General features: G+C 49.0%; 1 protein-coding gene across 3 annotated transcripts in view; it reads left to right on the top strand.

Annotated features, from left to right (window-relative positions):
- cdhr2 (cadherin related family member 2) overlaps positions 1-27,491 on the top strand; it is a 349,352-nt gene that overhangs the window by 157,510 nt on the left and 164,351 nt on the right. For all 3 annotated transcript variants that reach the window (XM_072512189.1, XM_072512190.1, XM_072512191.1), the window contains 4 exons: positions 8,954-9,014; positions 10,017-10,088; positions 23,031-23,170; positions 24,216-24,275. In XM_072512189.1, the coding sequence (XP_072368290.1) occupies positions 8,954-9,014; positions 10,017-10,088; positions 23,031-23,170; positions 24,216-24,275 (333 nt within the window). The remainder of the gene's footprint in view (positions 1-8,953; positions 9,015-10,016; positions 10,089-23,030; positions 23,171-24,215; positions 24,276-27,491) is intronic.

The following is a 27,491-nucleotide window of genomic DNA, read 5'->3' on the forward strand; positions in this document are numbered from 1 at the left end:
CTTCATGGAAGCCTACTTGGGACTATAAGCGATTATTATTATTATTATTATTATTATTATTATTATTATTATTATTATTATTATTATTATTAATTTTCACCCCATTCCTCCGCATTCAAAGAATCATCCTCTGCCAGTTCTGCCAATTCCAGCATGATTCCACCACCAAAAACATCTTCCCCTCACTCCCCCTGTCAGCATTTCACAGGGACCATTCACCCTGGGATACCCTGCTCCACTTCTCCATCACCCCCACCACCTCACCCTCTTCCCAGAACAGCTTCCCACGCAATCACAGAAGGTGTGACACCTGCCCTTTTACTTCCTCCCTGCTCACCATCTCATGCTGTAAACATTCTTTTAAAGTGAGGCAGCGCTTCACGTGCACCTCCTTCAGTCTGATCTATTGCATTTGCTGCTCCCAATGCGGTCTACTCTACATTGGAGAGACTAAACGCAGACTGGGTGACCGCTTTGTAGAACAACTCTGGTCTGTCCTCAAGCATGACCAAGACCTTCCTGTCGCTTGCCATTTCAACTCACCGTCGTGCTCTCACATCCTGTCTGTCCTTGGCCTGCTACAATGTTCCAGTGAAGCCCAGCGCAAACTGGAGGAACACCACCTCATCTTCCGATTAGGCGCATTACAGTCTTCCAGGCTTAACATTGAGTTCAACAATTTCAGGCTGTGAACTCTCCTCCACCTTCACCCCACCTTTATTTCTAACAGTTTATTTTCACTTCTTCCATTGATCTGTTTTTCCCTCACTATTGTTTCCCCCTCCCCCTACTCCACTTGGGCCATCTGTTTCTCGTTGCCCTTTGACAGACTGTTTACCTTTGTTCTGCCATTCACACGTTCTAATCTTTTTATGTGCCACTATCAGCACCCTTCTTAGCCTTAATCACCCTCATTTACATTCCTTTTGTCTTCTGTTTTCGACATCTCCATCTATCGCTGGTCCCTATCCAGCCCCACCACTCCACTCCCCCCACTACAGTATAAATCTGACCGCATTTCCAGTTACCTCTAGCTTTGACAAAGAGTCATCCTGGCTCAAAATGTTAGCTCCCTTTTCTCTCCACAGATGCTGTCAGGCCTGGTGAGATTGTCCAGTGTTTTCTGGTTTTGTTTCACCGTATGTCTTATTGTTATCTTTGTGTCGAACTTACTGATTCAAGCACCCTGAGGAAAATAAGGGCAGGCACAGCATACAGGACAGGATACCAAAGCCAACTGTGATGCATGGGAACCATCTTCTCTGCCTGCATTGTTTCTAACTCATTGTTCGTTCGATAACTCATCCTCTGGATCTGGATTCTGTGCTCCCCAGCTGAAGGCAGTCGTTTCTCCTCCTTCATGACGGATCAGCACTCTCTCTCTCTTTCACTCCCAAGCCCTCATTTTCACTAGCGCTGAGTGATTTATCGAGTGATGACCCATCTGCCTCACTTCCTTGTGGCTGGCTATGCTTGTGTACGCGAGATTCCAGGCTAGAATTGGAAACATCATGGCTGCAACCTTTGCTCTGGAAATGACTGTCATTTTCCTCCAAGGCACTTCCTGTGATTTGAAATATTACTGAGCTTATTTAGCTGAACCCACAGTGACATTCGACCTTGAAGAAATGGCAGGTGCAATACTGGAAGAAGGTAGAAGACACTGCAAGTACATGCCTTGTCTGGTCTTTACCAACCTTAACTTCACATTTTGGGTGGGATTTACTGACCAACCCGCCGCTTGTTTTTCGTCGGCGGAGGTGGCCCACCAGCGGGATTTACTGATCCGTCAATCGGTACACTCAGCTCGACGCGTACCCTCTCCCACGCATATCTGATATGGTTAATCAGATTGCACAGTACCGGGTCTTCTCGACAGTGGACCTGAAATCTGCCTACCACCAGCTTCCCATCCGTAAGGCGGACCGCCCATACACTGCGTTTGAAGCAGACGGCCGCCTTTACCATTTCCTTAGGGTTCCCTTCGGCGTCACTAACGGGGTCTTGGTCTTCCAACGGGAGATGGACCGAATGGTTGACCGGTACGGACTGCGGGCCACTTTCCCGTACCTGGATAACGTCACCATCTGCAGCCACGACCAGCAGGACCACGACGCTAACCATTCCAAATTTCTCCACACCGCCAAAGTCCTCAACCTAACCTACAACAAGGAGAAGTGTGTGTTCAGCACAAACCGATTGGCTATCCTCGGCTATGTGGTTCAGAACGGAGTTCTAGGGCCCGATCCCGATCGCATGCGCTCCCTCATGGATCTCCCCCTTCCCCACTGCCCCAAGGCCCTCAAACGATGCCTGGGGCTCTTTCGTACTACGCCCAGTGGGTCCCTAACGATGTGGACAAGGCCCGATCACTCATCCACTCCACCGGTTTCCCAGGCCTTCAACCGTAGCAAGGCCGACATCGCCAAGGCCGCGATGCACGCGGTAGATGAGGCGCTCCCCTTCCAAGTCGAGAGCGATGCATCAGACGTCGCTCTGGCCACCACCCTCAACCAGGCAGGCAGGCCCATGGCATTCTTTTCCCGCACCCTCCATGCCTCCGAAATACGGCACTCCTCTGTCGAAAATGAGGCCCAAGATATCGTTGAAGCTGTGCGGCACTGGAGGCATTACCTGGCCGGCAGGAGATTCACTCTCCTCACAGACCAACGGTCGGTTGCCTTCATGTTCAACAACACACAGCAGGGTAAGATCAAAAATGATAAGATCTTGCGGTGGAGGATCGAGCTCTCCACCTTTAATTACGAGATTTTGTATCGTCCCGGTAAGCTCAACGAGCCCACCGATGCCCTGTCCCGAGGTACATGTGCCAGCGCACAAGTGGACCGACTCTGGACCCTGTGTGATGAACGGTTACTGCCTTATCATCATGTAAGGTGATGTCCCCTTTAAGAATGGGCTTGGAACCCTGGGGACTCCGCCTCTGGCTCCGCCCATCTGGGAGCCATACATAAAGGGCTGCCTCATGGTCTGTATAGCAGTCAGCTCTCGGCTCTAGCTGTAGCATAGTTATGAGTCTAATAAAGCCTTCTTTACAGTTTAATCTCTAAGCATCATTATTAAGGGTACCTCAATTTATTAGACTCAACTAGATTCAGGATGGACGCAGGCCTAAAACCAGAGAAGCTCAATCTGGAAGCACGAACGCTGGAGGCGAAGGAAATTTTAAAATACTGGCTGCGGTGCTTCGAGGCCTACCTGGACTCCGCAGAGACTCCCATCCTAGGGCCACGCAAGCTGCGTCTACTCCACGCCCGGGTGAGTCACAGAATCTCTGCCACGCTCGAAAAGGCGACGATTTATGATGCGGCGATTGAGTTGCTCCGCAAGCGGTTTGTCAAACCCGTCAATGAGGTGCACACCCGGCATCTGCTCTCTACCTGCCGGCAGCGCTCGGGGGAATCGCTCGACGAGTTTGTTGAAAAACTCACCGTGCTTGCCAGGGACTGTGACCATCAGGATGTGACAGGGGAAGTCCATATGAACCTGCACATCAGGGATGCTTTCGTGTCCGGAATCCGCTCGACCTACATCCGGCAGCGGCTGCTCAAAAACGGGGCAAAAGACCTCCAGGAGACGCTAACGCTCGCCTCCTTGCTGGCGGTGGCCCGACATAACTTGGGTACGTACCCCGCGGACTCTGCCAGCCCCCCCCGGACTTCCTCAGACTCACCCGTATTACAGGCCTGCGCCACGCGGCGACCCGCTCACCATGAGGGCACACCATGCTACTTCTGCGGGCAGGGCCAGCACCCACGCCCACGCTGCCCAGCCCGCTCCGCGATCTGCAGCGACTGCGGGAAGAAAGGGCACTTTGCGAGGGTCTGCCTGGCCAGACCCAGGGGCCAGAAAAACAAAGAACAGCCGGCCCAAATATCAGGCTCTCAGGCCCGCAGGCCTCGCAATGCTGCTGCGCACCGACCCGACACGCCCTCTTCTGACGCGTCATCAGCCTCGTGCGAATCATGGGAGCAGCCATCTGGTCGGCGGCCATCTTCTCGACCCGACACGTGCGACCGACGGCAGCGGCCATTTTACGAGTCCGATTCGGCTGACACCTCCGACTACCCGCGACTGGGGGCGATCACCCTCGATCAAACTCGGCCAAAACACCTGCAGAACTCCATGATGCAGGTCCAGGTCAACGGGCACGACACTGCATGCCTCTTCGACTCCGGGAGCACGGAGAGCTTTATCCACCCTGAAACGGTAAGACGCTGCTCCCTACGCACCCATCCCGCATCCCAAACCACAGCCCTCGCATCTGGGTCCCACTCGGTACAAATCACGGGGTACTGTATTGCGGATCTCTCGATCCAGGGTGCCAAATACACCCTGTTTCAAATTTTATATCCTCCCTCACCTCTGTGCCCCCCTGCTGCTCGGACTGGATTTCCAGTGCAGCCACCGAAGCCTGACACTGAAGTTCGGCGGACCCTTGCCCCCCCTCACGGTGTGCTGCCTTGCGACACTGAAAGTCGCACCCCCCTCGCTATTCGCTAACCTCACTCCGCACCAGGAGCCGGCGCTACAGTGCCCAAGATATGGCTTTTATCAAGTCAGAGGTCCAGCGTTTACTGGCAGAGGGGGTCATCGAGGCTAGCAACAGCCCTTGGAGAGCGCAAGTGGTGGTAGTCCGGTCCGGGGAGAAGAAACGGATGGTCGTGGATTATAGCCATAAACCGATTCACGCAGCTTGATGCGAACCCCCTTCCTCGCATCGCGGAAATGGTAAATCAGATCGCCCAATACCGAGTCTTTTCCACGGTCGACCTCAAATCTGCCTACCACCAGCTCCCCATCCGACCAAAAGACCGCCCCTATACTGCCTTCGAAGCAGCCGGCCGGCTCTTCCACTTCCTCAGGGTCCCCTTTGGTGTCACAAATGGGGTCTCCGTCTTTCAAAGGGCGATGGACCAAATGGTGGACCAGTACGGTTTGCGGGCTACATACCCGTACTTGGACAATGTCACCATCTGCGGCCATGATCAGCAGGACCATGACGCTACCGTCAAAAAGTTCCTCCAGTCCGCCCGAGCCCTTAACCTGACCTATAACGAGGGCAAATGCATTTTCCACACCACACGGCTGGCCATCCTCGGCTATGTCGTGGAAGACGGGGTCCTAGGTCCCGACCCCGACCGCATGCGCCCCCTTAAGGAACTCCCTCTCCCCCGCAGCCTCAAGGCCCTCAAACGGTACTTGGGGCTTTTCTCCTATTACGCCCAGTGGGTCCCCAAGTATGCGGACAAAGCCCGCCCACTCCTAAAGACCACCACTTTTCCCCTTTCGGCTGAGGCTCATGTATAACAGTCAGCTCTCGTCTCTAGCTGTAGCATAGTTATGAGTCTAATAAAGCCTTCTTTACAGTTTAATCTCTAAGCATCATTATTGAGGGTACCTCACCCTGCACAACGATCTGTCACCCAGGGGTCACCTGCTTTTATTACTTCATTAAGGCCCGTAATCTGCCCTACTCTATCGAGGAAGTCAGGGCTATCACCAGAGACTGCCAGGTCTGCGCGGAGTGTAAACCGCACTTCTACCGGCCAGACCTTGAAGGCCTCCCACCCCTTTGAACGCCTCAGCGTGGACTCCAAAGGGCCCCTCCCCTCCACCAACCGCAACATGCATTTTCTCAATGTGGTCAACGAATATTCCAGATTCCCCTTCACCATCCCATGCTCCGATATGACGTCTGCCACCGTCATCAAAGCCCTCAACATCATCTTCACTCTGTTCTGTTTCCCCGCCTACGTCCACAGCGACCGGGGATCCTCATTTATGAGCGATGAGCTGCACCAGTACCTGCTCAACAGGGGCATTGCCTCGAGCAGGATGAGCAGCTACAACCCCCGGGGAAACGGGCAGGTGGAGCGGGAGAATAGGACGGTCTGGAAGGCCGTCCAGCTGGCCCTATGGTCTAGAAATCTCCCAGCCTCCCGCTGGCAGGAGGTCCTCCGTGACACACTTCACTCCATTCGGTCGCTTCTGTGCACGGCGACTAACAAAGCCCACATGAACGACTCTCGGCCTTCCCCAGGAAGTCCACCTCCGGGGTTTCGCTCCCAACATGGCTGGAAGCTCCAGGACCCGTTCTCCTCCGCAAGCACGTGCAGCTCCACAAGGCGGACCCGTTGGTAGAGAGGGTACAGCTACTCCACGCAAACCCGCAGTACGTCTACGTAGCGTACCCCGATGGCCGCCAAGACACAGTCTCCCTCAGGGACCTGGCATCAGCTGGGTTCCCCCCCCCCCGCTCTGCCCCGCCACCACCCTCCCTTCCCCCAGCGCACCCCACCACAGCCCCCGCTCCAGGACAATCCGTCCTCCCCTTGGTCCCACCTGGGGATGAAGAGGATGTTGACACGCACCCGGAGTCAACGACGACCGAGCCGACGCCTGACTCGCCACCAGCACTGCGGCTCTCTAAACGACGGATCAAGGCGCCCGACCGTCTGAATTTGTAACCTTCTCTGAAATTTTAATGACAACCTGTATGTAAATAGTTTTCCACCACCCCCGCTGGACTCATTTTTAACAGGGGGTGAATGTGGTAGTTACCACTGTTGTATTATATTGTATATGCTGCACTGCATACGAGGGTATTACGGTAGGGCCCCTGTACTACAGATACGGGGGTAGATCTCTGCCTGCTGGCTCCACCCAGTAGGCGGAGTATAAATGTGTGTGCACTCCGAACTTCAGCCATTTCGGCGGCAGCTGTAGGAGGCCACACATCCCTGTGTAATAAAGCCTCAATTACTCTCTACTCTCGTCACGTCGTAATTGATAGTGCATCAATATCTAAAACCTCCTCTTTCTCAACACTGATGGGCCTAGAGGTTCAGCCACACAGCTCTTATTTTTCAAGAATTAAGTGGCCTCTTATACCTTTAATATGGTGTGCAGGGAGTGCCAGCTCACGGTGGCCTGGAAAATGCACTATTCACCATGAAAGGAATAAGCCTGACACAAGCTTTAATACCTTTTGACATTTCTCATCTGCAAGACTGGTTCATCGTGTGGCAGCCGGTGCCCGGAGCACTCAGGACGATTAGATCTACACATGGCCTGACAGTGGTCATTGAAGGGAGAAATTCAACTTACATTTGTTTCCCACATGGAATAATCATAATGGTGCGAAACATGGCCAAAGATGTTGGCCTCAGCCCCTTTCAAAATTTGGCCTAATTTACACGAAACCATTGAGCTTTAGATGCCAATTGGGCATTCCCACCGAAGCTGGTGGGTTGGAACCTAAATAGCTTCAGTTGGCTTCAGTGCCTCCTTCATGCTGGGGAGGGCAAAGTGGGGGAGCTGGACAGGAGACAGCCATGGCCCCACACTTTTGTGGAGTCAGTAGAAAGACATTTAAAATGATTTATAAACCATTGCTAGTCTCTTAGTGGGCCCTTCCACAGTCCCTTTCAGTCTGCTGGTTCGGCTTCTGAAGGCCTGGATTAACCAGTTGTGCATAGTGATCCCCAAACTGTCCAAGGATCCCAATATCCTATTGTAGGTATCTAATGATTCTTTTAGGTGGGCACCCTGCACACTAAGGAATTATTTTATGGGGCCTGCAGGAGTGGGATAGGAGATCCAAATGTAGGGAGAGGGCGGTGTGCCTGTCACCTTCCTGCTTCAATGGCATTCTGTCAGTTGTGAGGAACATGGAGAATGGCCCTCATGTACAGAGGCCAATTGTGACACTTAATTGGCCCATTGAAGGGCCTGTTCCCTCCGCTGCTAATAGGGAATTCTGTGGCCCATGGAAAGGAACCTTGGCAGCAATGGCCTCCCCGCATCTTCAAAAATCAACCTCCCACACCAGGATCTGACCCTGGTAACTTCTGGCCCCATTTACCTTGCTGTGAGGCTGATGTCAGTCATTGGTTCCCTCAGCTGGGTGCAGGCACAATAGTGGCCACTGCTTTTGGCAGGTTGATTGGCAGCTCTTGGAGGTGGACGCATATCCCATAAAGGAACAGGAGCCCCAATGGCAGCTCACAATTTGAAAGATTACAGTGAATTAAAATGGCGGAGGCAGAGCTGTCCCTGGCTTTGTGACCCTTTGTTGGGCCACAAACACACCAACAAAATCCAGCCGTAAGCATTTAAAATATAGCTGCCATCCAATCTGTCAGCAGATGCATTTCTGTTGAAGATCAGTCTTGAAAGATCACCAGCCAAAATCCACCCTTGTGCCACAATTGGACTTCTTCCCCTGAGACAGAGGCAAGAGTAGTTCAAGTGGTTTTTGAGGAAACAATGCAGCAAAGGCTGCAATATGGTTAAATGGAAGATAAGTAATCTGACATAATTTTAAATCAAAGTATCTAACCTGCAGATATGGGAAGTGTAGTGCGATCTTTATTTTGTCTTATTGGGTAAAAACAGATGTATTAATAGCTTCACAATTTGCATTAATTGTGTCTCCCCAAATGTTAAATTGATTTGAAGAGATTGGAGAATCACCCATGACAATTTCAGTAATGTCCAATTTAGATCTTAAGGGCTTACTTTTGATACATCTCTTGGCTGTGTTATCATACAAGTTGAAATTGGTTAGTGCAATTCAATTTCCAAACAAAATGCCAAGACTTTTTTTGGAGGACTATTGAAAGTCTCTACAGCAGACACAAATTCATAAGCATATTCGTTTGAACGGGTACAATACTGATTAAAGATTTAATAGGTGATCCAGAATTGTTGAATGAGCACCATAAAATTCTACAAGAGTGCTTCTCATAATATACTTTCTATTGTCTAAGAGAGTATTTATAAGTGTAAAATGAAATTATTTGCTTGATTGTTCCAATAGTAATTACCTAAAACACATATTAACATTTTTATATTATCTTAAACTATTTTTAGAGTTACAATGTGTGAAATGAAAAAATAATTGATATAGCTATTCATTTTCTTGCAGAAGATGTCATCGCATGAAATAATGTGCAGTCTTCTTTTAGTTCTTTCCTTATTTCTGAAAGGTATGATATTAAATTAAAATTGAGAACTTAGAGAATTAAATTGTTTCTTTACAGTAGATTACAGCAGACCAATGTAGTGGTGATGTGCAGCCAGAAGATGGGAGAACAGTAGTCCTTGGTGTTTTTGGACACAATTTAAGTCGCACTTTGTAATGGAAATGGTCTAGAAATTGTATGCTCAACCCATGCTTTTCAAATGAAGAAAGGACACTCATAAGTTCAATGTCACAAGCTGGCGTGTGATCCCGATAAGAAGCATGCTTGCAGCCATATTTGACCATGCTGCTTCCAGCATTCCTGTAGCCATTTGAAAGCAGTGCTGACCCACATAAATGTGCATAGAAGGACCTTGTGCCTGTTGCACCGCCCTTCCACTGTATTGGGAAATAAAAACTCTTGGAGCCTGTGTTAAATAAGCTTTGACAGATCACTTTCGGAAACAATCTAACCATTAAAAAGATTGTAGTATAAACAGTAAGACAAGTGTTTAAAAATCTAGCTGAATGTGGAGTTAGGAGGAGTGGAGTGTTTCTCTTGGCTCTACATTAACATTACAGGCTTTTACTGGTCTGCTCCTGCTCTTCGCCTCCAGCTACATCTCTTCCCCCCCTCCAACCCTCCCCCCGGACTTGGCCAGTGTTCCAGCTGATGAGATCCTCGTTGAAATAGTCAAACTGCCTCTTGGAGCATGATGATCATCTCTTGATGATGATAGAACCCCAAAATTGTGTTGCCCTCTTGCCCTCAGTTCAGACATGTCAAGTGTTGCAACCACATGATTTTAACCTGACAATGGTCACAAATGAATTTCCAGCCACAATTACATGGAATTGCCATCATCAAGATTTAAATTTTCATCTTTAGGTGAAAGCCAGTTCCACGTTGACCACAACAATTGTTGCAGGTAGTTTGTATATTTACCTTTTGATTTACTGTAAAAATGCCTTATTTACATTGAAGTAATATTTCTGGCAGTTACCCATGTTTATTTTTAAATTTCAGCTTCAGCCCAAAGTACACCAGAATTCGCCTCCAATATGTCTGTTGTATATGTTGCTGAAGACACAATGAAAGGTAGGTTCAACTATCGTCAACTATTCATATTGATACGAACCAGTTTCACTTTACAACAGCAGCAAGAGGAGAAACATTCTTCTGAGTAGAGAGTTCTCTGCGAGATGACAGGAATTACAGTGGGAAGTTATTTTCCTTCATTGCTCAATTCATATCTTCCAAGCAATTTCCAGTTAGTCAACTACCAGAGCAGCAAAATATTTACTTGGAAGAAAAGTCAACAAGAAACTGAAATCCTAATGCCTAAGTAGATATGACCAGCAAATGCATACGTGTGAAATACAGTTATGAGTCAATAGATATCATATGAGAAATGAAGGCTCCTTTGGACATTGTGTGAGGGTGAGGTAAGAGGCTTGATGAGGGTAAGGCTGTATATGCAGTGGGTGTGGACCTGGAAGGCATTTGATAAAGTGACACAGGCAACAGACTTGTGAACAATATCTTGGAGTTCATGCAGTAAAATGGACAATAATAACACGGGTACAAAATTGGCTGAGTGGCAGGAAACAAAAGATTGTGGTGGACGGACTGGAGGAAGGTTTATAGTGGAGTTCCCCAGGGATCAGTGTTGGAACTATTGCTCTTCCTAATTTATATTGATAAATTTCAAGATTTGTGGATTTTTGACGATGTTTGGAAATTGTGAACCATGAGGAGGACAATGTAGAACTTCAAAAGGACGTAGACAAATTGCTGGAATGCCAAGTGGCAGATGACATTCAATGCAGAGATGTGTGAAGTGATTGATTTTGGTACGAAGAACATAGAGAGACAATATAAAATAAAGGGCACAATTCTAAATGGGGGGCACTTGGGCATATATGTGCATAAATCATTGAAGATGAAAGGACAGGGTGAGAGCACGTAGCATCCTGGGCTTTATCAGTAGGGGCCTAGAGTACAAGAGCAAGGACATTGGGCGGGATTCTCCCATACCCGGCGGGGCGGGGGGTCCCTGCGGGACGTAGTGGCGTGATAGGGGCTTGGCGCCATGCCAACCGGCGCCGAAGGGCCTCCGCCAGCACGAGTTGGCGCATGCGTGAGAGTGCCAGCATGTGCTGGCGCCATCCCCGCGCATGCGCGGGAGGGTTCGTCTCCACATCGGCCATCGCGGAGGACCACAGTGGCCGGTGCGGAGAAATAGAGTACCCCCACGGCACAGACCCGCCCGCGGATCGGTGGGCCCCGACCGCGGGCCAGGCCACCGTGGGGGCACCTCCCAGGGCCAGATCCCCCCGCGACCCCCAGGAACCTCGGATCCTGCCCACGCCGCCAGGTCCCGCCGGTAAGGGACCTGCTCTGATTTACGCCGGCGGGACCGACTACAGACGGGCGGGACTTTGGCCCATCGCGGGCCGGAGAATTCGGGCGGCCCTGGCTCCCATTGAGTCGCGCCGGACCCCGCCATTCTCCGAGGCGGGCAGCGCGACTCACGCCAGGCCGGTTTTGGGGGGGACGGGAGAATTGGGAGGACAGCGGGGGCGGGATTCATGCCGACCCCCGGCGATTCTCCCACCTGGCGGGGGGGGGGTGGGTCGGAGAATCCTGCCCATTATGTTAATCTTGCGTACAACATTAGTAAAGGTATATTGCATCCAGTTCTGGGCACCACACTTTTGGAAGAATGTAAAAGCATTGGAGAGGGTGCAGAAATGATTCACGAGAATGGATCCAGGAGTGAGGAAACTTCAGTTACGTAGAAAGATTGAAGAATTTGAGACTGTTCTCCACGGAGAAGAGGAGGTTGAGAGGAAATTCGACAGAGGTTTTATAATCTTGAGATGCCTGAGCAGAGTAGGTGGAATCAATTCCATTGGTGGAAGGGTCAAAACCTAGAAGGCACAGATTTAAGGTAATTGGCAAAATAAGCAATGGTGACATGAGGAAAAACCTCTTCACGTAGTGAGTGGTTAGGATCTGGAATGCACTGCCTAAGAGTGTGGTGGAGGGTCAGTTGATGCTTTCAAAAGAGAATTGGATCATTATCTTACAAGGACAAATATGCGGGGTTACAGGGAAAAGGCAGTGTAGTCGCACTGGGTGAATTACTCTTTCTGTGACCCAGCACAGTCACACTGAGCCATGCTAGAACCATTCTAGGATTCTTTGATTCTTCAATGATTCTGTTGTTCTCCTGTTTACGGGTTGGGTGTGGAGTATGAATTGTACCACCCATGTAAATTAATGGTTAAACTTCGACCTTTTTCACATATAAATCACATTATCAATGCAGGACAAATTCAGAGCAGTAACATTATGACTAAAAGACACTCTGCTACGAGAAGGCAGGGAAATTCAGTCTGGGTGCAGCTTTTAAAAGGTTTACAGGGCTCAAGATTATGATGGAATACTCTCCACTGGCCTCGATGACTGCAACTCCAACAACACTCAAGTGATTGGACACCATGCAAGACAAAGCAGTAGGGAGGAAGATGTCCTAAGGATATTAGTGACTTTAGAGTGGTGGGTGCCACTGCTTTTGATGCCTTGATGAATACTACATGTGTAAAGGTTATAAGAACATATCAGTGGCTGGGTATACTGTAGCGAGGATCTCATTTCTTTACTTCCCAAAACCTTTCCACCAACCACAAGGCAATAGTAAAGGAGTGTGATGAAATATTTCCCAAATGCCTGTATGAGTGCAGCTCTGACTGCACTCAAGGAATTTCACATCATACAAGACAAAGGATGCAGATTGATTGGCACTCTATCCATCACTTTAAATATCTATTTTCCCCATCACTGACACACAGTAGCAGTATTATGTACCATCTTCAAGATGCACGACAGCAACTAAAAGGAACATGCAAAGAAAGAGAAGTGGACCATTTAACCTCTTGAACCTTCTCTGCCAATCCGTCAAATAACATGCAGCTGGGGAATTGGAGAATCCTGCCCAGAGAGTTCCAAAGTCGCCCAACTCTCTGAGAAAAAAATAATCTCCTCATCTCTGTCCTATGAGGGCGACCCCTAATTCTAAAACAGTGTGCCCTCATTCTAGACTCAACCACAAGAGGAAACATCCTTTCCATGTCCACGTTATTAAGACCATCCTGTCTAACCTTTCCTTATAAGACAACCTGCTCATTCCAGGCATCAATCTAGTAAACCTCCTCTGAACCGCCTCCAGCACATTTACATACTCATGCACGAGAACACCTAGGTCCCTCTGCACATCTGTTTATTCTTCTTGCCAAAGTAACAACTTCACATTTTCCCACATTATGCTCAATCTGCCAGATTTTTGTCCACTCACTCAATCTATCTATACCTGTCTGCAATCTCCTTATGTCTTCTTCAGGACATACTTTCCTAGTTATCTTTGTGTTATCTGCAAATTTAAAAAAATCTTTATTGTCACAAGTAGGCTTTCGGGACTCGTGGGAGGAAACCGGAGCACCCGGAGAAAACCCATGCAGACTCCACACAGACTGTGACTCAGCCAGGAATCGAACCTGGGACCCTGTGAAGCCACAGTGCTAACGACTGTGTGACCATGCTGCCTAATTGAGCTATCTTGCCTTCACTCCCCTTATCTAAGTCATTGATATAAATTTTAAATGTTGTGGATCCAGTCTTTGCAGGACTTCATTCGCCACATCCTGGGCGGCAAGGTAGCTTCACAGCTCCAGGGTCCCAGGTTCGATTCCCAGCTTGGGTCGCTGTCTGTGCAGTGTCTACACGTTTTCCTCATATCTGTGTGGGTTTCCTCCGGGTGCTCCGGTTTTCTCCCATACGTCCCGGAAGACGTGCTGTTAGGTAATTTGGACATTCTGAATTCTCCCTCTGTGTACCCGAACAGGCGTCGGAATGTGGCGACTAGGGGCTTTTCACAGTAACTTCATTGCAGTGTTAATGTAAGCCTACTTGTGACAATAAAGATTAATATTATGTCCTGCCAATCAGAAAAAAACCCTATTTGTGCATACTCTCTGTTTTCTGCCAGCCAACCAGCCAATTTTCTATCCAGACTAATATGTTGCCCTTTACACCATGAGCTTTTATTTTCCACAGTAACCATTTGTGTGACAACTTACTAAATGTATTCTGGAAATCCAAATCCATCTACAGGCGTCCCTTTATCCATGGCGAATGTTACTCCTTCAAAGAAGTCCAATGAATTGGTTAAACATAAAAGCTTCTTCAAGAACAGCTTCCAAACCCATGATCTCTACCACCTAGAAGGCCAAAGGCAGAGGTGCTTGGGAAAACCACCACCTGCACGTTTCCCTCCAAGTGCCACACCTTCCTGACTTCACTTCGTCATTGCTGAGTTAAAATCCTGGAACTCCCTCCCTAACAGTGTTCTGGGTGTACTGTCAAAACATGGTTTGCAGTGGTTCAAGAAGGTGGCTCCCTACCACCTCAATGAGGGCAATAAGTATTGGCCTTTCCAATGATACCACATTGCATTACACTTGTCACAGTGCGATGTGAATGTTGGAAGAGCATTGTTCCTTTAAATGAATGTTCTTGAAGATTAGCAGACATTTTTGTGAGTTACCAGAATGAGTTTTAGTAAAGGTAATGCTGGAGGATTTACAGATATTACTCTTTGCATAAGAGAGTTTCCTGATACCCATGCTCTGGTAGAAAAAGAGGATGATAGATGAGAAATTCAGTGAAGTCTGTATGAATGATATGAAGCATATGGAATGAAGCATTTGGATTGACAAGAATGCCTTGACTTACCTTATCTATCCTTCAGATGTTATTGAATCTCAACTTGCATTATGTGGCATTTATTGCGGTAGAGAAGATTCCCATCACTGTTTCTACTCTTTATTTTGAAACAGCTTGAATAATTTCCTAACTGGCTCCCCTGTTCCTGTTCTTGGTGCTCAAAAATCTCTTCTTACTAATTCTGATTTTAACTAGCAATACTCCTACAGATATATCCAAAAATCTGGGAGCAATTGCCGCTGCTTCTCCTGGAAACATCTGGCATTCTGTGATGCTTGAAAATGGCTATACCCCTTTGAATGTATCCAGCCTCTTCAAAGGTACATTAGGACTGAATTTCTCTCCTGTCCCAGGAGCAGATGTCCATTAGTCGCAATAGCACTTCTGTAAGTTTTTCCCTGCATTGCTAATGAGATTCCGGGAAGGAAAGTTAGAAGGTTAACTGTTGATTCACATGGGAGGCTCAATTCATACTCCAACTCCAACCCAGCAACAGGAGAACAATACACCCCTACATCTTGAACCTATTAGTCAGACAGTCCGGAGGAGGCTTTTTTACTCTTGTGAAATCTACTGACTCATATTATTATTTCACTCAGAGCCATTTGCTGGTCATATCTACTTAGGTGTTAGGATTTCATGCAGTTTCTTTGTTGGCTTTTCTTTTGAGTAAATATTTTTCTGCCCTGGTAGCTGACCAACTGTGCAAGTGTTTGGAAGATATGACTTGAGCAATGAAGGGGAAATGAGGTTCCCATAGTAATTCTTGTTATCTAGCAGAGAGCTAGCTACCTTACCCCTGTTATGAGGAAGACAAGGGAAGTGCCGAAGGGTTACTGAAAATGCTTCTTGTCAGAGTGCTGATATTTGCCGCTCAGCTGGGCTTTCAATAGCTGTTTGAGAGAATTTTTTTTATAACCTGCTGATGCACTTGTTCACATTGGTAAAACAAACCAAATTTCACTGCAGGGCTGTTAATTTTGACGAGCAGAATTGTAATGCGAAGTGAATGCCTTAAATGTTCTACTTAACCCCTGAAGTCCATTAGTTATGAATGCACTCTTTATTAATTCACAAAAGCTACTATGTCATAATTAAGCATTACAGTTCATTTGTGTAGAGTTGCCATGGATAGTGCTGCACTATCTGTGGTATTGATGCTGTTCAGCTGTCCACGTACTGCACTTTAATTTTCCCCACCAGAAATGATGCTGTTCTAATTGGAGCAGGACAAGTAAATTTCCATCAATGCAGCATCTGATGTACCAACAGGTCAATTGTGAAAGATTTCTGTGCCACGTGCAGTGGTTGGGGGTGGCATTCAAACTAGAATTGTGAATATGTTGGTGGTTCCTATTAATCTGCTTCTGAGGTTTATGTTCTAACAAACCCATCCTTGCTTTCATTCTACGGATTTTTTGCATTAAAGGCGTGAGGGGTGTATTTTTCTTTACCCAGCCTCTAGCTGTTTCCCTCTGCTCCTGAAATCCTAAAAACAATGCCAGTCTAGATCCCTGGCTCATGCTGGATGGAATCCTTGATGGCATTCCCAGCAGCGTGTGGAACCTGCCAGTGGTACCGCAGTGGGAATGCCACTGCAGCACCTGGAGAGACAGGAGGCCAGGTTAAAGTCTGCTCCGGGGCAGCACGGTGGCGCAGTGGTTTAGCCCTGCTGCCTCACGGCGCTGAGGTCCCAGGTTCGATCCCGGCTCTGGGTCACTGTCGTGTGGAGTTTGCACATTCTCCCTGTGTTTGCATGGGTTGCACCCCCACAACCCAAAGATGTGCAGGGTAGGTTAATTGGCCACGTTAAATTGCCCCTTAATTGGAATAAAAAGAATTTGATACTCTAAATTTTAAAAAATAAATAAATAAATAAAGTCTGCTCCATGGCTGCGAGAATGCAGACCTTGTTCAAGACGGCAGCGACCCTCCAGGACTGGCAGCGGCAGGTGGTGGGGGTACCTCCGGGTATAGCTCCGCTCAAACCCGCGTCCCATGGAGTAGCCCGGGAGCCATCAGGCACCCTGAGGGAGGAGGTAGGGCCCATGCCGGTGACTCCCACAGGGGGGTTGCCGGAACACCCCAGCACCTTGGACTCCCCTCCTCTTGTCCCTGGCGCATCTGCTGGGCAGCAGGCAGAACAGGGCGGCACCATGCCACCTGGGACAACCGACCAGCAGCCGGGCCCATCCAGGCCCAGTAGTCCCAGAGGACGATCGCAAAAGGGGACCCAGGTCGCAGGGCGGGAATCACAGCAGGCCGCCTCCACTCCTGATGCACCGTCTGGAGATCCATAAAATTAGAATCAGTTAAGTTGGCATGGGTGCAGGGCACAGTTTAGCGATAGGGGCTAGGGCACATATTTGTATATATGTTGTCACATTAAACACCTGTGCACAATGTTACAACCCGCATCGGTGCTCTGTCAGAAGGGTGTGAGCGGTGGGATGGTCTAGGCTGGCCGCAGAGAGAGCGCGGGCGGGGCGGAGCATTGGCAGACATTGGGGGTGGGCTTTGTTCGGGGACTGCAATTCAGTCATCGCTCACAACTCTGATATCCCTCCACCACCTTTCCAGCCTCCGCCATCCCAGGGATTCATGTGATGGAATGGCTTAACTCGCATACATGGATCACCCAGGTGGATGGTGGGATGTGCTACTATGGGCAGGAGTCGGATGTTGTCAAACAATGGGGAGCACCAGAGCTCATCGCAGAGCAGGTTGTCATCATCCTCCATCCCATGGACCATAGCCGCTGTTACTGCCACCCACCGCCCGCATCCCATAATGCGGCAGGTAGGTATCATGGAGGGGGTTGCAGATGGGGGAATGGGCGGGGGGGCGGGGATGTGTGTGAGGATGGGATGCGGTGTCTGTGCCCCTGGTCAGTTCCCCCCACCCCAGTCGGTGAACCTGGAGGCGAACAGAGCGTCCAGTGCACGTTTGCCATGGCGCACACGTCGTGCACCCTCCCGTGCCTGCCTGGACCCCATGTCCTGTCCATCCTCGCCCTCCCCGCATCCTCCTCGTCAGACGAGGCCTGGCATTCATCCTCCTCCTCCAGCACAGGCCACAGCAGGCCGCCATGATGCGGGTGACCCTCTCAGCGTGATACCGGAGGGCCTCTCCAGAGCGCTCCAGGCACCTGAACCTCATCTTCAGGAGGCCGAAGCACCGCTCGATCACGCCCCTGATCGCTCCATGGGCGTCATTGTAGTGGGTCTCCGCATTGGACTATGACCTCCGGATAGGCATCATCAGCCGTGACCACAGAGGATAACCCCTGTCACCCAGGAGCCAACCCGCCAGCCAGAGGTGTGCCTGGAAGAGGCAGAGAATCGTCGAGTATGCTTGTCGTGCACACTGCCCGGATATCGGGCGCAGACGTGCATCTGATGGTCACATATCAGCTGCACGTTCATCGAGTGGAACCCCTTTGATTTTGTGTAGAGTGGCCTGTCACCTGCAGGTCCTTGTAGAACGACATGAATCCTGTTGATCACCCCGGACCTTGGACATTTTGGTGATGGCTGCGATCCCTGCTGCCCGGGAATTCTGGTGTGCTCGATCCACACTGAAATGGATGTATTGTGCCGACTGGACATATAGGGCCTCCATGACAGCACAGGTGCCCCTGTGAACCAAGGTCTGTGAGGTCCCGGACAGGTTCCCACTTGGCGCCTGGAAGGACCTTGGAAGGACCCCTTCGCGTAAAAGGTCAGGGCAACCGTCACCTTGATGGCCACTGGGAGCGGGTGTCCTCCCCCATTCCCCTGCGGTGCCAGGTGCACCATGATCTGGCAGATATGTTGCACTGTCGCCCTGCTTAGCCGGAGTCTTTGACGGAATGCCCTGGTCATGCAGGTCCTCGACTGACAGGCGTAGCCGGTACGCACGAGATCTCATGTTGCGCCTCCGTTGTACCGCCTCCGTGACCTGTTGTGCGGTCAGCTCTCCATATCCTCAGCGGCTGCCCCCTGTTCCTCTGGGGATGTCTCTGCTGGTGCAGTTTCCTCCTCCTCGAGCAGCGCCCGCTAGTACAGCCGCAGGGCATCCCCCAAGGCTGCAGTGACCAGCAGGAAGGCCACCATTACTGGTTCAATTCCAATATCCATTGTCTGCAAGGGGTGAAAAGCTGATATGTTAGCATGGTGCATACCCACATGCTCAACGAGGTCCACCGGCTACATGGTGACCCCGGTTGGTGCTGCGGATCCTGCACCCGCATGTCACCCCACACCCATGGCCCCATTGGTGTCCGACACCATGGGGGTCTCTGACCTTGGCACCCAGCCAGGTGCCAGGGGTACTGTCAGGTAGCGCTGCTCTTGGCAGTGGTATGTTCCGCAGCCCCCATCGGCGCCCCCCATGGGTGGGTCACGTGATACCCAGCCGGTGGGTGCCAGCCGGTTGGTTGGTGACTGCTATAGCAGAGGACAGGGTGCGGGAGTTCTGGGGTGGGGGTGGGGGCACCCATACGGCCTGTGTCACTCTGCAGAATCAGGGACCAGGGTGGGTGGTCAGTGGGGTAAGCAAGATGGCTGCTGTGGAGGCCGCAGAAATGGTGATCCATGCCTGGACACCCCGACCCCACCTCCCAACCACAGGCAGCCCAGCCAGTGTCGGTCCTGCAGCCCATGGTCGCCCCTCTCCGTGTCCTATCTCCTCTCTCTCCCTCATCAGCCACAGCACCTGTTTGATGATTTTTAAAAGCACAGGTTCTCTTGCCATTGGGAATTCACCCCGATGGAGGCGGAGAATCACGGAGGATCCGGAGAATACCAGGTCAGGCCAGCTAATGATATGCCTGGACGTGCGGAGTGGAATGCATTGAGGCTGCAGTCGAGGCTCCGGAGAATTGTGATTTGGCATGAAAATGGTACCCGCCACGATTTCTGCGTCAAATACAATTTGCTCTAATGAGCAGATTCCTGAGGTACCTGAGGCTTTGGGATTCATCCCTTTCTCCTTAGAGACCTGGGGCGAGCACCGTTCAGTACTGGTCTCCACAACTGGGGACCTAACGGAATGGCACTTGTGGGATTATCCCAGGGGATTGGAGGTCCCCAGCTGCATACACTTTCATTAGAGTGGAGCCCTGGCACTGTTGATGCCACCTGGGCACTGCCAGCCTGTCACCCTCGTTAATAGCCCGGAGACAAATTCTGTTTGGGTCGAGGTCTCACACTCTGCCCAGCACCTCAGCTTGGTTGGGTTACCTCATGTCGTTCTTACATTTGAAGAATGTCGAGTACACCATTAAGGGGTCGGTATAAGGGTTGTACCTAAGATGGCATCCATTAATTTCCTTTTTCAAAGAGTTAGTTACCGTCAGTTGTTAAGAGATTTTAGTTTAATGTTGGGAGGTTAAGTTTAGTTGTATTCTTGATTATTGATTGTGTTCTTCTCACATTGTAACTTGAAGTAACTATTCTATATGATTCTGTCTATCATAAAAAAATTTCAATAAATATTTCAAAAAAAGATTGAGGTCATTCTGTGCAGCCCAATTTGCAGGTTTTGCACCAATAGCGATACCATCCCGCCGTATCCGCATAGAGCAGGCATACAGCTTTTCTGGCGTAAAACGTCACTTTCCCATGCCGGCGTGGAGACATAGCCCCAGAATCGGAGAATCCAGCCCCCTCCCCGACAAATGTGCTTCTCTCCCTTAACACTACGAGGAAACTGGTGACCCAGATGTAGCTGATCACTTGATGGAATCCTTGGACTTTGCCTGCCGAGCTGGATGGGAAGAGACCACCAGAAACCTGAATTTCACCCGTTCCAGCCAGAAATACTGAAGGCTCTTACATCACCTTGTAGCAGCCCAGCAACCACGAACACTGAGCTGACCATCTATAAATGCAAACATAGTAGTGACCCCTCACCTCCTGATGGGAAAGCCACCATGAGGAAAGGAGTGAAAAAACAAATAAATACTTCGCAGAGAGCCTATTGAAGACATTACAATTTCTGATCATGCCCTGAACCCATCATTGCAGTGGAGTTGGACAAAGTGCTACAAATAAAACGAAGCCCGGCACTGCTTGCAGCACTGCTGCCAGCTATGACAACATTCTGACTGAGTTCCTCAAACACTTTGGCCCACCTACCTGCTGCTGTTTGGCTCATTTCCTCACAAGGACTATCTGTGAAGGAATACGGCCTAAACGCTGGCGCATGTCCAAAATCGTCAGCCGCTCAAAACCGGGCAATGACCCAAATTTACCTTCAAGCTATCGACCAATATCTCTGCTTTCTGTGTGCGGCAAGGCCCGAGAACATTCCACCTTACGGCTGAGGATGGAGAAAATTGTGAAAGCAGAATAAGCTGGCTTTCGGTGACGACGGAGCACATGCGACCAGGTCCTTGCCCCAACCACCTTCACTGAAAATGGCTTTGAAAATAACCTCAAAATAGGTGTTCTCTTTCTCAATTTCACTGCAGAATATGACACAGCCTGGGACACTAGTCTCCTTGTCAAAATCTCAAGGGTCCTTCCTTTGTGTTTACTGACACCATCAAAATATTACTCTGCGATAGATGGTTCATGCTGCACGTGGGTGATGAGACAAACGCCTAGAGTAAACAGTCCAACGGGCTTCCCCAGGGATCTGTTCTAGCCCCAACCCGTTTCAGTCTCCATGCCAATGATTTACCTCCAATCCTGTCTCGGGGTTCATCCATGCTGGCGATATCTGCGATGCCCCTCAGGCTCGGACTTTTTCTAAACTAGAGCCAACACTAAACGACAATATTGTAAAGCTGACCAATTACTGTAAGACATGGCGTCTTCAGCCCAGCAACAACAAAACAGTCTTGAATATATTCCACCTCCACAGTGCCAGAGCCAAGAGGGAAGTCAACGTCTCCTTGAATGGCAAGAGACTGAATCACAAACAACATCCTGTTTATCTTGGTTTTACCCTTGACAGAATACGGACATACGGATAGCAGCATAGATCAAAATGTGAAATAACCTGTAACATCCAGCACGGGACTTACAGGGTGTGAATGATTATCTTCCCCGTGATCTTTGCGGAGTATGAGCTCCCCTGCTGGAGGGGGGGGAGCTCTGTTCACCATTGTATAAAAAAATCAGCCAGTAAGGCGCCGACTGGCAGCGAGGAACCCTGTACCGTATTGTAAATAAATCTTTGTTCTTTACTTTATTCAGTGTGGACTCCCCATGTTCTTATTAAACAACTTCCTCAGCAAACCTGCTGATTCTTTATGGGGTGCAGATGCTCAAACATTAAGGACCTCAGCTCTTGCTATTGTCCATTCAACTGCAGAGTACTGTGCACTAGTCTGGTGCACCAGTCCTGAGCAACACTCTGCCTCCTCAAATAAGGAGGGGCATTGCACCAAGAAAGCTCCTGGAGGATAACATCAACCCAAGCCTGCCGCTACACAAGGCCCTTACCAATCCGCGACACGGTGGCACAGTGGTTAGCACTGCTGCCTCACAGTGCCAGGTTCCCAGGTTCAATTTTGACCTCGGGTATGTCTGTGTGGAGTTTGCACATTCTCGATGTGTCTGCTTGGGTTTCCTCTGGGTGCTCCGGTTTCTTCCCACTGTCCAAAGATGTGCAGGCTTTGTGGATTGGCCATGCTAAATTGTCCCTTAGTGTTCAAAACGTTAAATGGGGTTACGGGATAGGGCGGGGGAGTGGGCACCCTAGGGTGGGTGATCTTTTGGAGGGTTGGTGCAGACTCGATGGGCCAATTGGCCTCCTTCTGCATAATAGGGGTTCTATGATTCTATGTTGTTATAACTATGCCGTGAGTGTCTGGGCGGTACAATCACACACAGACCTCCGTCCAGAAACATAGTTGTTCATGCAGTTTCAGTCCTGAGTGCTCCTCCCACCCTGGATCGATGTTGCAGCTAAAATGTAAAGGCCGCCTGGCCAATTGGCTCAATCATCAACCATTGAAACTGACGTGCCTGCCCCTTAATGGACTAAAATGCTTGCGAGTCTCGTGCTCCCACACACTGAAATACAGCTCGAGTGCACAACACTGTCGGGGTCATGCGGCCGAATCCTTCTTGCACAGTTACACCCACTTCTGTGTCAGACATGCTCCCAACCGAGCATCGTAAAATTCTGGCCCTTGTTTTCTGCTGAGGCAGACGCAAAACAAGATACAATATATGTAACATGTGGATTAATGTAAGAATATCTATTTTCAAACTTGAACAATGGAATTAATTATTAATTTTAACATTTTATCATTTCCAGGTGCAGAAGCATATAAGCTTTTAGCATTTGACAAAGATAACGATTTATTGACCTATTCAATGTCTGGAGCAGATTCTATTTTCTTCAAGTTGAATGAAACTACTGGCATTGTCACAGTTGCACGGACATTGGACCGTGAGGTAATCTAGTAGAAATTAAGTTTGATTGCCATTGTAAAGCACAAGAGTTCTGGTTAAATATCTGAACGGTGTTTCGGTGTAATTTACCTTTCCAAAACATGTCAACGGACCCAGAGGTGGCCCTCCCACCCTAGAGGACACTTTAGCCACTTAAGTGGCCGATTAAAGGTCCCCATCTGTCACCACTGGCCATTTACCAGTGGTACGTTGGCCTCTCACCAGGGACCCGGGTTCAATTCCAGACTCTGGGTGACTGTGGAGTTTGCATGTTCTTCCCTTGTCTGCAAGGGTATCCTCCGGGTGCTCTGGTTTCTTCCAAAGATGTGCAGGTTAGGTTGATTGGCCATTTGAAATTGTCCTTCGTGTCCAACGGTTGGGTGGGGTTATGGAGGTACAGGGATAGGACGGGGAAGTGGGCCTAGGTGGGGTGCATCTTTGGAGTGTTGGTGTAGACTTGATGTGCCGATTGGCCTTCTTCTGCACTGTAGGGATTCTATGACTGGCACCTACTTATTCAATAATCCCTTGGTCCCCATGCATGTCTGTAATTCCCAGAGCTAGAGGTCCTGGAACTCGCTACAACTGGCACTGAACTGACTTGGAAGCTGGCTCTCATCCTGCACCCACTTACCCGAGGACCACTGTAGTACTACCAAGGGAAGAACTTGCATAGGTCTTCATTGACGAGGTGTGACCCCATTACAGTAAGGTCTAAGGTCTAACATTGTGGGAGCCTTGACCTTCAAAATCAGTTGGGAGAGGATGTGAATGAAGATATTAATTGTCTGAACCAGTGAAGGGCTAGGTAGATTTCATCGGTCCAAAGCTTTAATTAGTTTGACAGTCTGATTAAAACCATAAATATCATTTGCAAATTGCTTCAAATAATAAGGTTCAGCTTGCTCTTAAAAACCTGTCAGCTTAGTCATATCTTAGCACAAGAGATTTGGTGCAACAGTTTGTCATGTTTAGTTTTATGAATAAAATGTGTTCAAAGTAGTATTTTTTACTAGAGCTAAATGTGGTCTTCTATATTTAACATTAGACTCGAGCTATTTTGCAAGTTACTATTGGCGTTACTGATGGATCAAATCCGAATGAGATGGTGAGTTTTGTGATATTTATTTAATATTAAAAATGTTTAAATATTGTGGAAAATCGAACTGAGAGAGTAAATGGAGCAAGTTTTAGAATAAGATCATGGGATCATAAGAAATAGGGACAAGAGTAGACCATTTGGCCCATTGGGCTTGCCCCATCATTCAGTAAGATCACGGCTGATCTCTGATTGTGGCTTTAACTCCATTTTTGTGCCTGCTTCGCATGATCCTTTACTCACATGGAGTTCAGACATCTGTCTAGCTCAGCCTTGAACAAACATTAATCAGTTTGTTTGGAATCACTAGCTTTCGGAGCGCAGCTCCTTCATCAGGTGAGTGAAGAGTTGGGTTTCACAAACACATATATAGACCGAGTCAATGATGCAAGACGATACTTTGAATGCGAGTCTTTGTAGGTAATTAAGTCTTTACAGGTCCAGACGGTGCGGCTAGAGGGATAATCACAGGTTAAAGAGGTGTGAGTTGTCTCAAGTAAGGACAGTTGGTAGGATTTCACAAGCCCAGGCCAGATGGTGGGGGGGTGAATGTAATGAGTCATGAATCCAAGGTCCCGGTTGAGGCCGTACCCATGTGTGCGGAACTTGGCTATCAGTTTCTGCTCGGCGATGATTCTGCGTTGTCGCGCATCCTGACGGCCACCTTGGAGAACGCTTACCCGAAGATCACAGGCTGAATGCCTTTGACTGCTGAAGTGTTCCCGACTGCAAGGGAACATTCCTGCCTGGTGATTGTCATGCGATGTCCGTTGATCCGTTATCGCAGCATCTGCATGATCGCGCCAATGTACCACGACTCGGGACATCCTTTCCTGCAGCATATGAGGTAGACAACATTGCCGAGTCGCACGAGTATGTACCGCATACCTGGTGGGTGGTGTTCTCACGTGTAATTGTGGTATCCATGTTGATGATCTGGCACATCTTGTAGAGGTTGCCATGGCAGGGTTGTGTGGTGTCGTGGTCGCTGTTCTCCTGAAGGTAGTTGCTGCAAACAATGGGTTGTTTGAGGTTGCACAGTTGTTTGAAGGCAAGTAGTGGGGGTGTGGGGATGGCCTTGGCAAGATGTTCCTCTTCATCGATGACATGTTGAAGGCTGCGAAGAAGATGTCGTAGTTTCTCTGGGGAAGTATTGGACGACGAAGGGTACTCTGTCAGTTGTGTCCCTGTCAAATCCCAAATTTCTTTACCCGTCAGTCTGGCCTCAATAAAAGTCGAGATGGATTTGCAGGTACAGCATTAGTTATTTTATTTGGCTTGCAAGCCTGATTCATCTCAGAGGCATAAGACACATCCAGTCTCCTACACCCCAGAAAGTGAATGAACAAAGAGACAAAGGGATCTCTGCAAATCAATTCAAATGGTATCAAGTTTCACATACACGATTCCCATAGGTCATCCTATACCCCTCCTGACCTGGTCAGACATTCTGATTGGCTCACTTCCAATCCCTTCCTCTGGTCCCTATTACCCAGCATCCTTTCCTCCTCCTTCGGTGGACACACCTCCTCCTTGCTTTGACATGCGGTCTGAAATCCTTTGTCTGTGAACTCACCAGAATGAGACTGGCCTATCTCTACATTACAGTAACTAATATCTCTAAAGTAACTATTTTATATCACATTTGTCATTCCCTCCTTTTATCATTCCATGATAACCGAACTATCCAATCCATAGCTACCGTCCCTCATCTAAAAAGATCCGTCGCTGCATTTCCAATTCCTGGCATAGCCCCCCTTCATCTGCTGCACCCTCATGGATTTTGACAGCTAAGATTTTAGGGGCGTTGATCTGTTCCAGTACACCCCGCATTCTACCCATCACACATTTAAGGATGGCTAGGCCCACAAAAATGCAGCCGATAGCCACCACTAAATACATGACCATATTTATCAACCAGTCCTTCCAACCTCCAAATCCCCAGTTACCCCAAGCGCCCGGATCCTGCATTCCGTCCAGGTGATCCCGTATGTGATCCATAAATTTAGTGATGTTAGCGGTCAAGTCCTGAACTCCCATGATACACTTGCCCTGTACTATGGTGCATACCCCACCCTCATGGGCCAGAAGATAGTCAAGAGCATACCTGTTCTGCATTGCAAACAACCGTAGCTGAGACAATTCCTTGGTTATTGCCCCGAGGGCTCCCAAGGTTTCATTTCCCAAGATGGTAAGGCCACAAATAAAATAATTCCTATTGCTGACAGCCAAGGAACCCCCCAGTAGCCCAGTTTATCCAGTTTCGAAACGCCCATTCGGGCCGCCTAGCAATGCGGAAAGCCTTAGTCCCAACAGTGATATGAGAGACATTCGCCCAGCCACAAAGGAGCTGGAGGCCGGCATTCAATGGAACGCAAGTGGTGTTGTAACAAACGCATTGGCCAGGCGCCTGGGTGATATGACACCTCCTGTCCGTACAGGTGGGGAACAGACATGTTATATTCGTTTCCAGCTCTACCAGCAAACAGCCGTATCCTTCACTGCTGAAACAATTTTTGTACGACCGGGAATCCCTATTGGGAGCGAAGTGGCTAGGTATGTACGCCCTCCACCGTTGCAGTCTATCATACTGTGAGTGGGGATTATCCCGAGGAAGGGGAAGGCAAATAGCCGGTGGTGCTGAACCCGGATCGTAAGGAAGAGTGACTTGCTCGGGCGGTGGCTCAGAACGCTGACAATGAACCACCGTTTGGGGAGTGCCCCAAAGTGGTGAAACAGAAAATAACCTAGACACCGCTGCGGGGTTCGGGTAGCAGACAACCCGTCCGTGGCCATACAAACGGTGGTAAATCTGGTAGAAGTGATTCATACTACCCAGGTTTTCCTCAGTTTGGCCTTTAACTAAATTAAGCGTATCTCCCGATAACCTACGTTCTAGCTGTACTTCCCTTCTCACACGCCCCGTCCTCTCTCTAGTCCCTCTCTCTCTCTCACAGCCTCTTCCTACGCTCTCCTGACGGCCTGATGTTGCCTTTATTGCACCAATCTTAACACATCCAAAATCAAATTTACATGTACTCCAAAAACAAGGCAATGTCCATATAATGTTCCCTTCCCATCGCCGGGACCGGTGCAAATGCTTCATGAGTCCTGCATTCTCCTTAACTTTGACGACCTTCCATGAGTCGATACCATGTCCTCGTATATGGGGGCAGCGAAGAACATCACCTTTGCATACTGAAATATCCTTGTAGCTTTGTTGGG

The sequence above is a fragment of the Scyliorhinus torazame genome, chromosome 7 (genome assembly GCF_047496885.1).
Source record: "Scyliorhinus torazame isolate Kashiwa2021f chromosome 7, sScyTor2.1, whole genome shotgun sequence".
Taxonomy (NCBI): domain Eukaryota; kingdom Metazoa; phylum Chordata; class Chondrichthyes; order Carcharhiniformes; family Scyliorhinidae; genus Scyliorhinus; species Scyliorhinus torazame.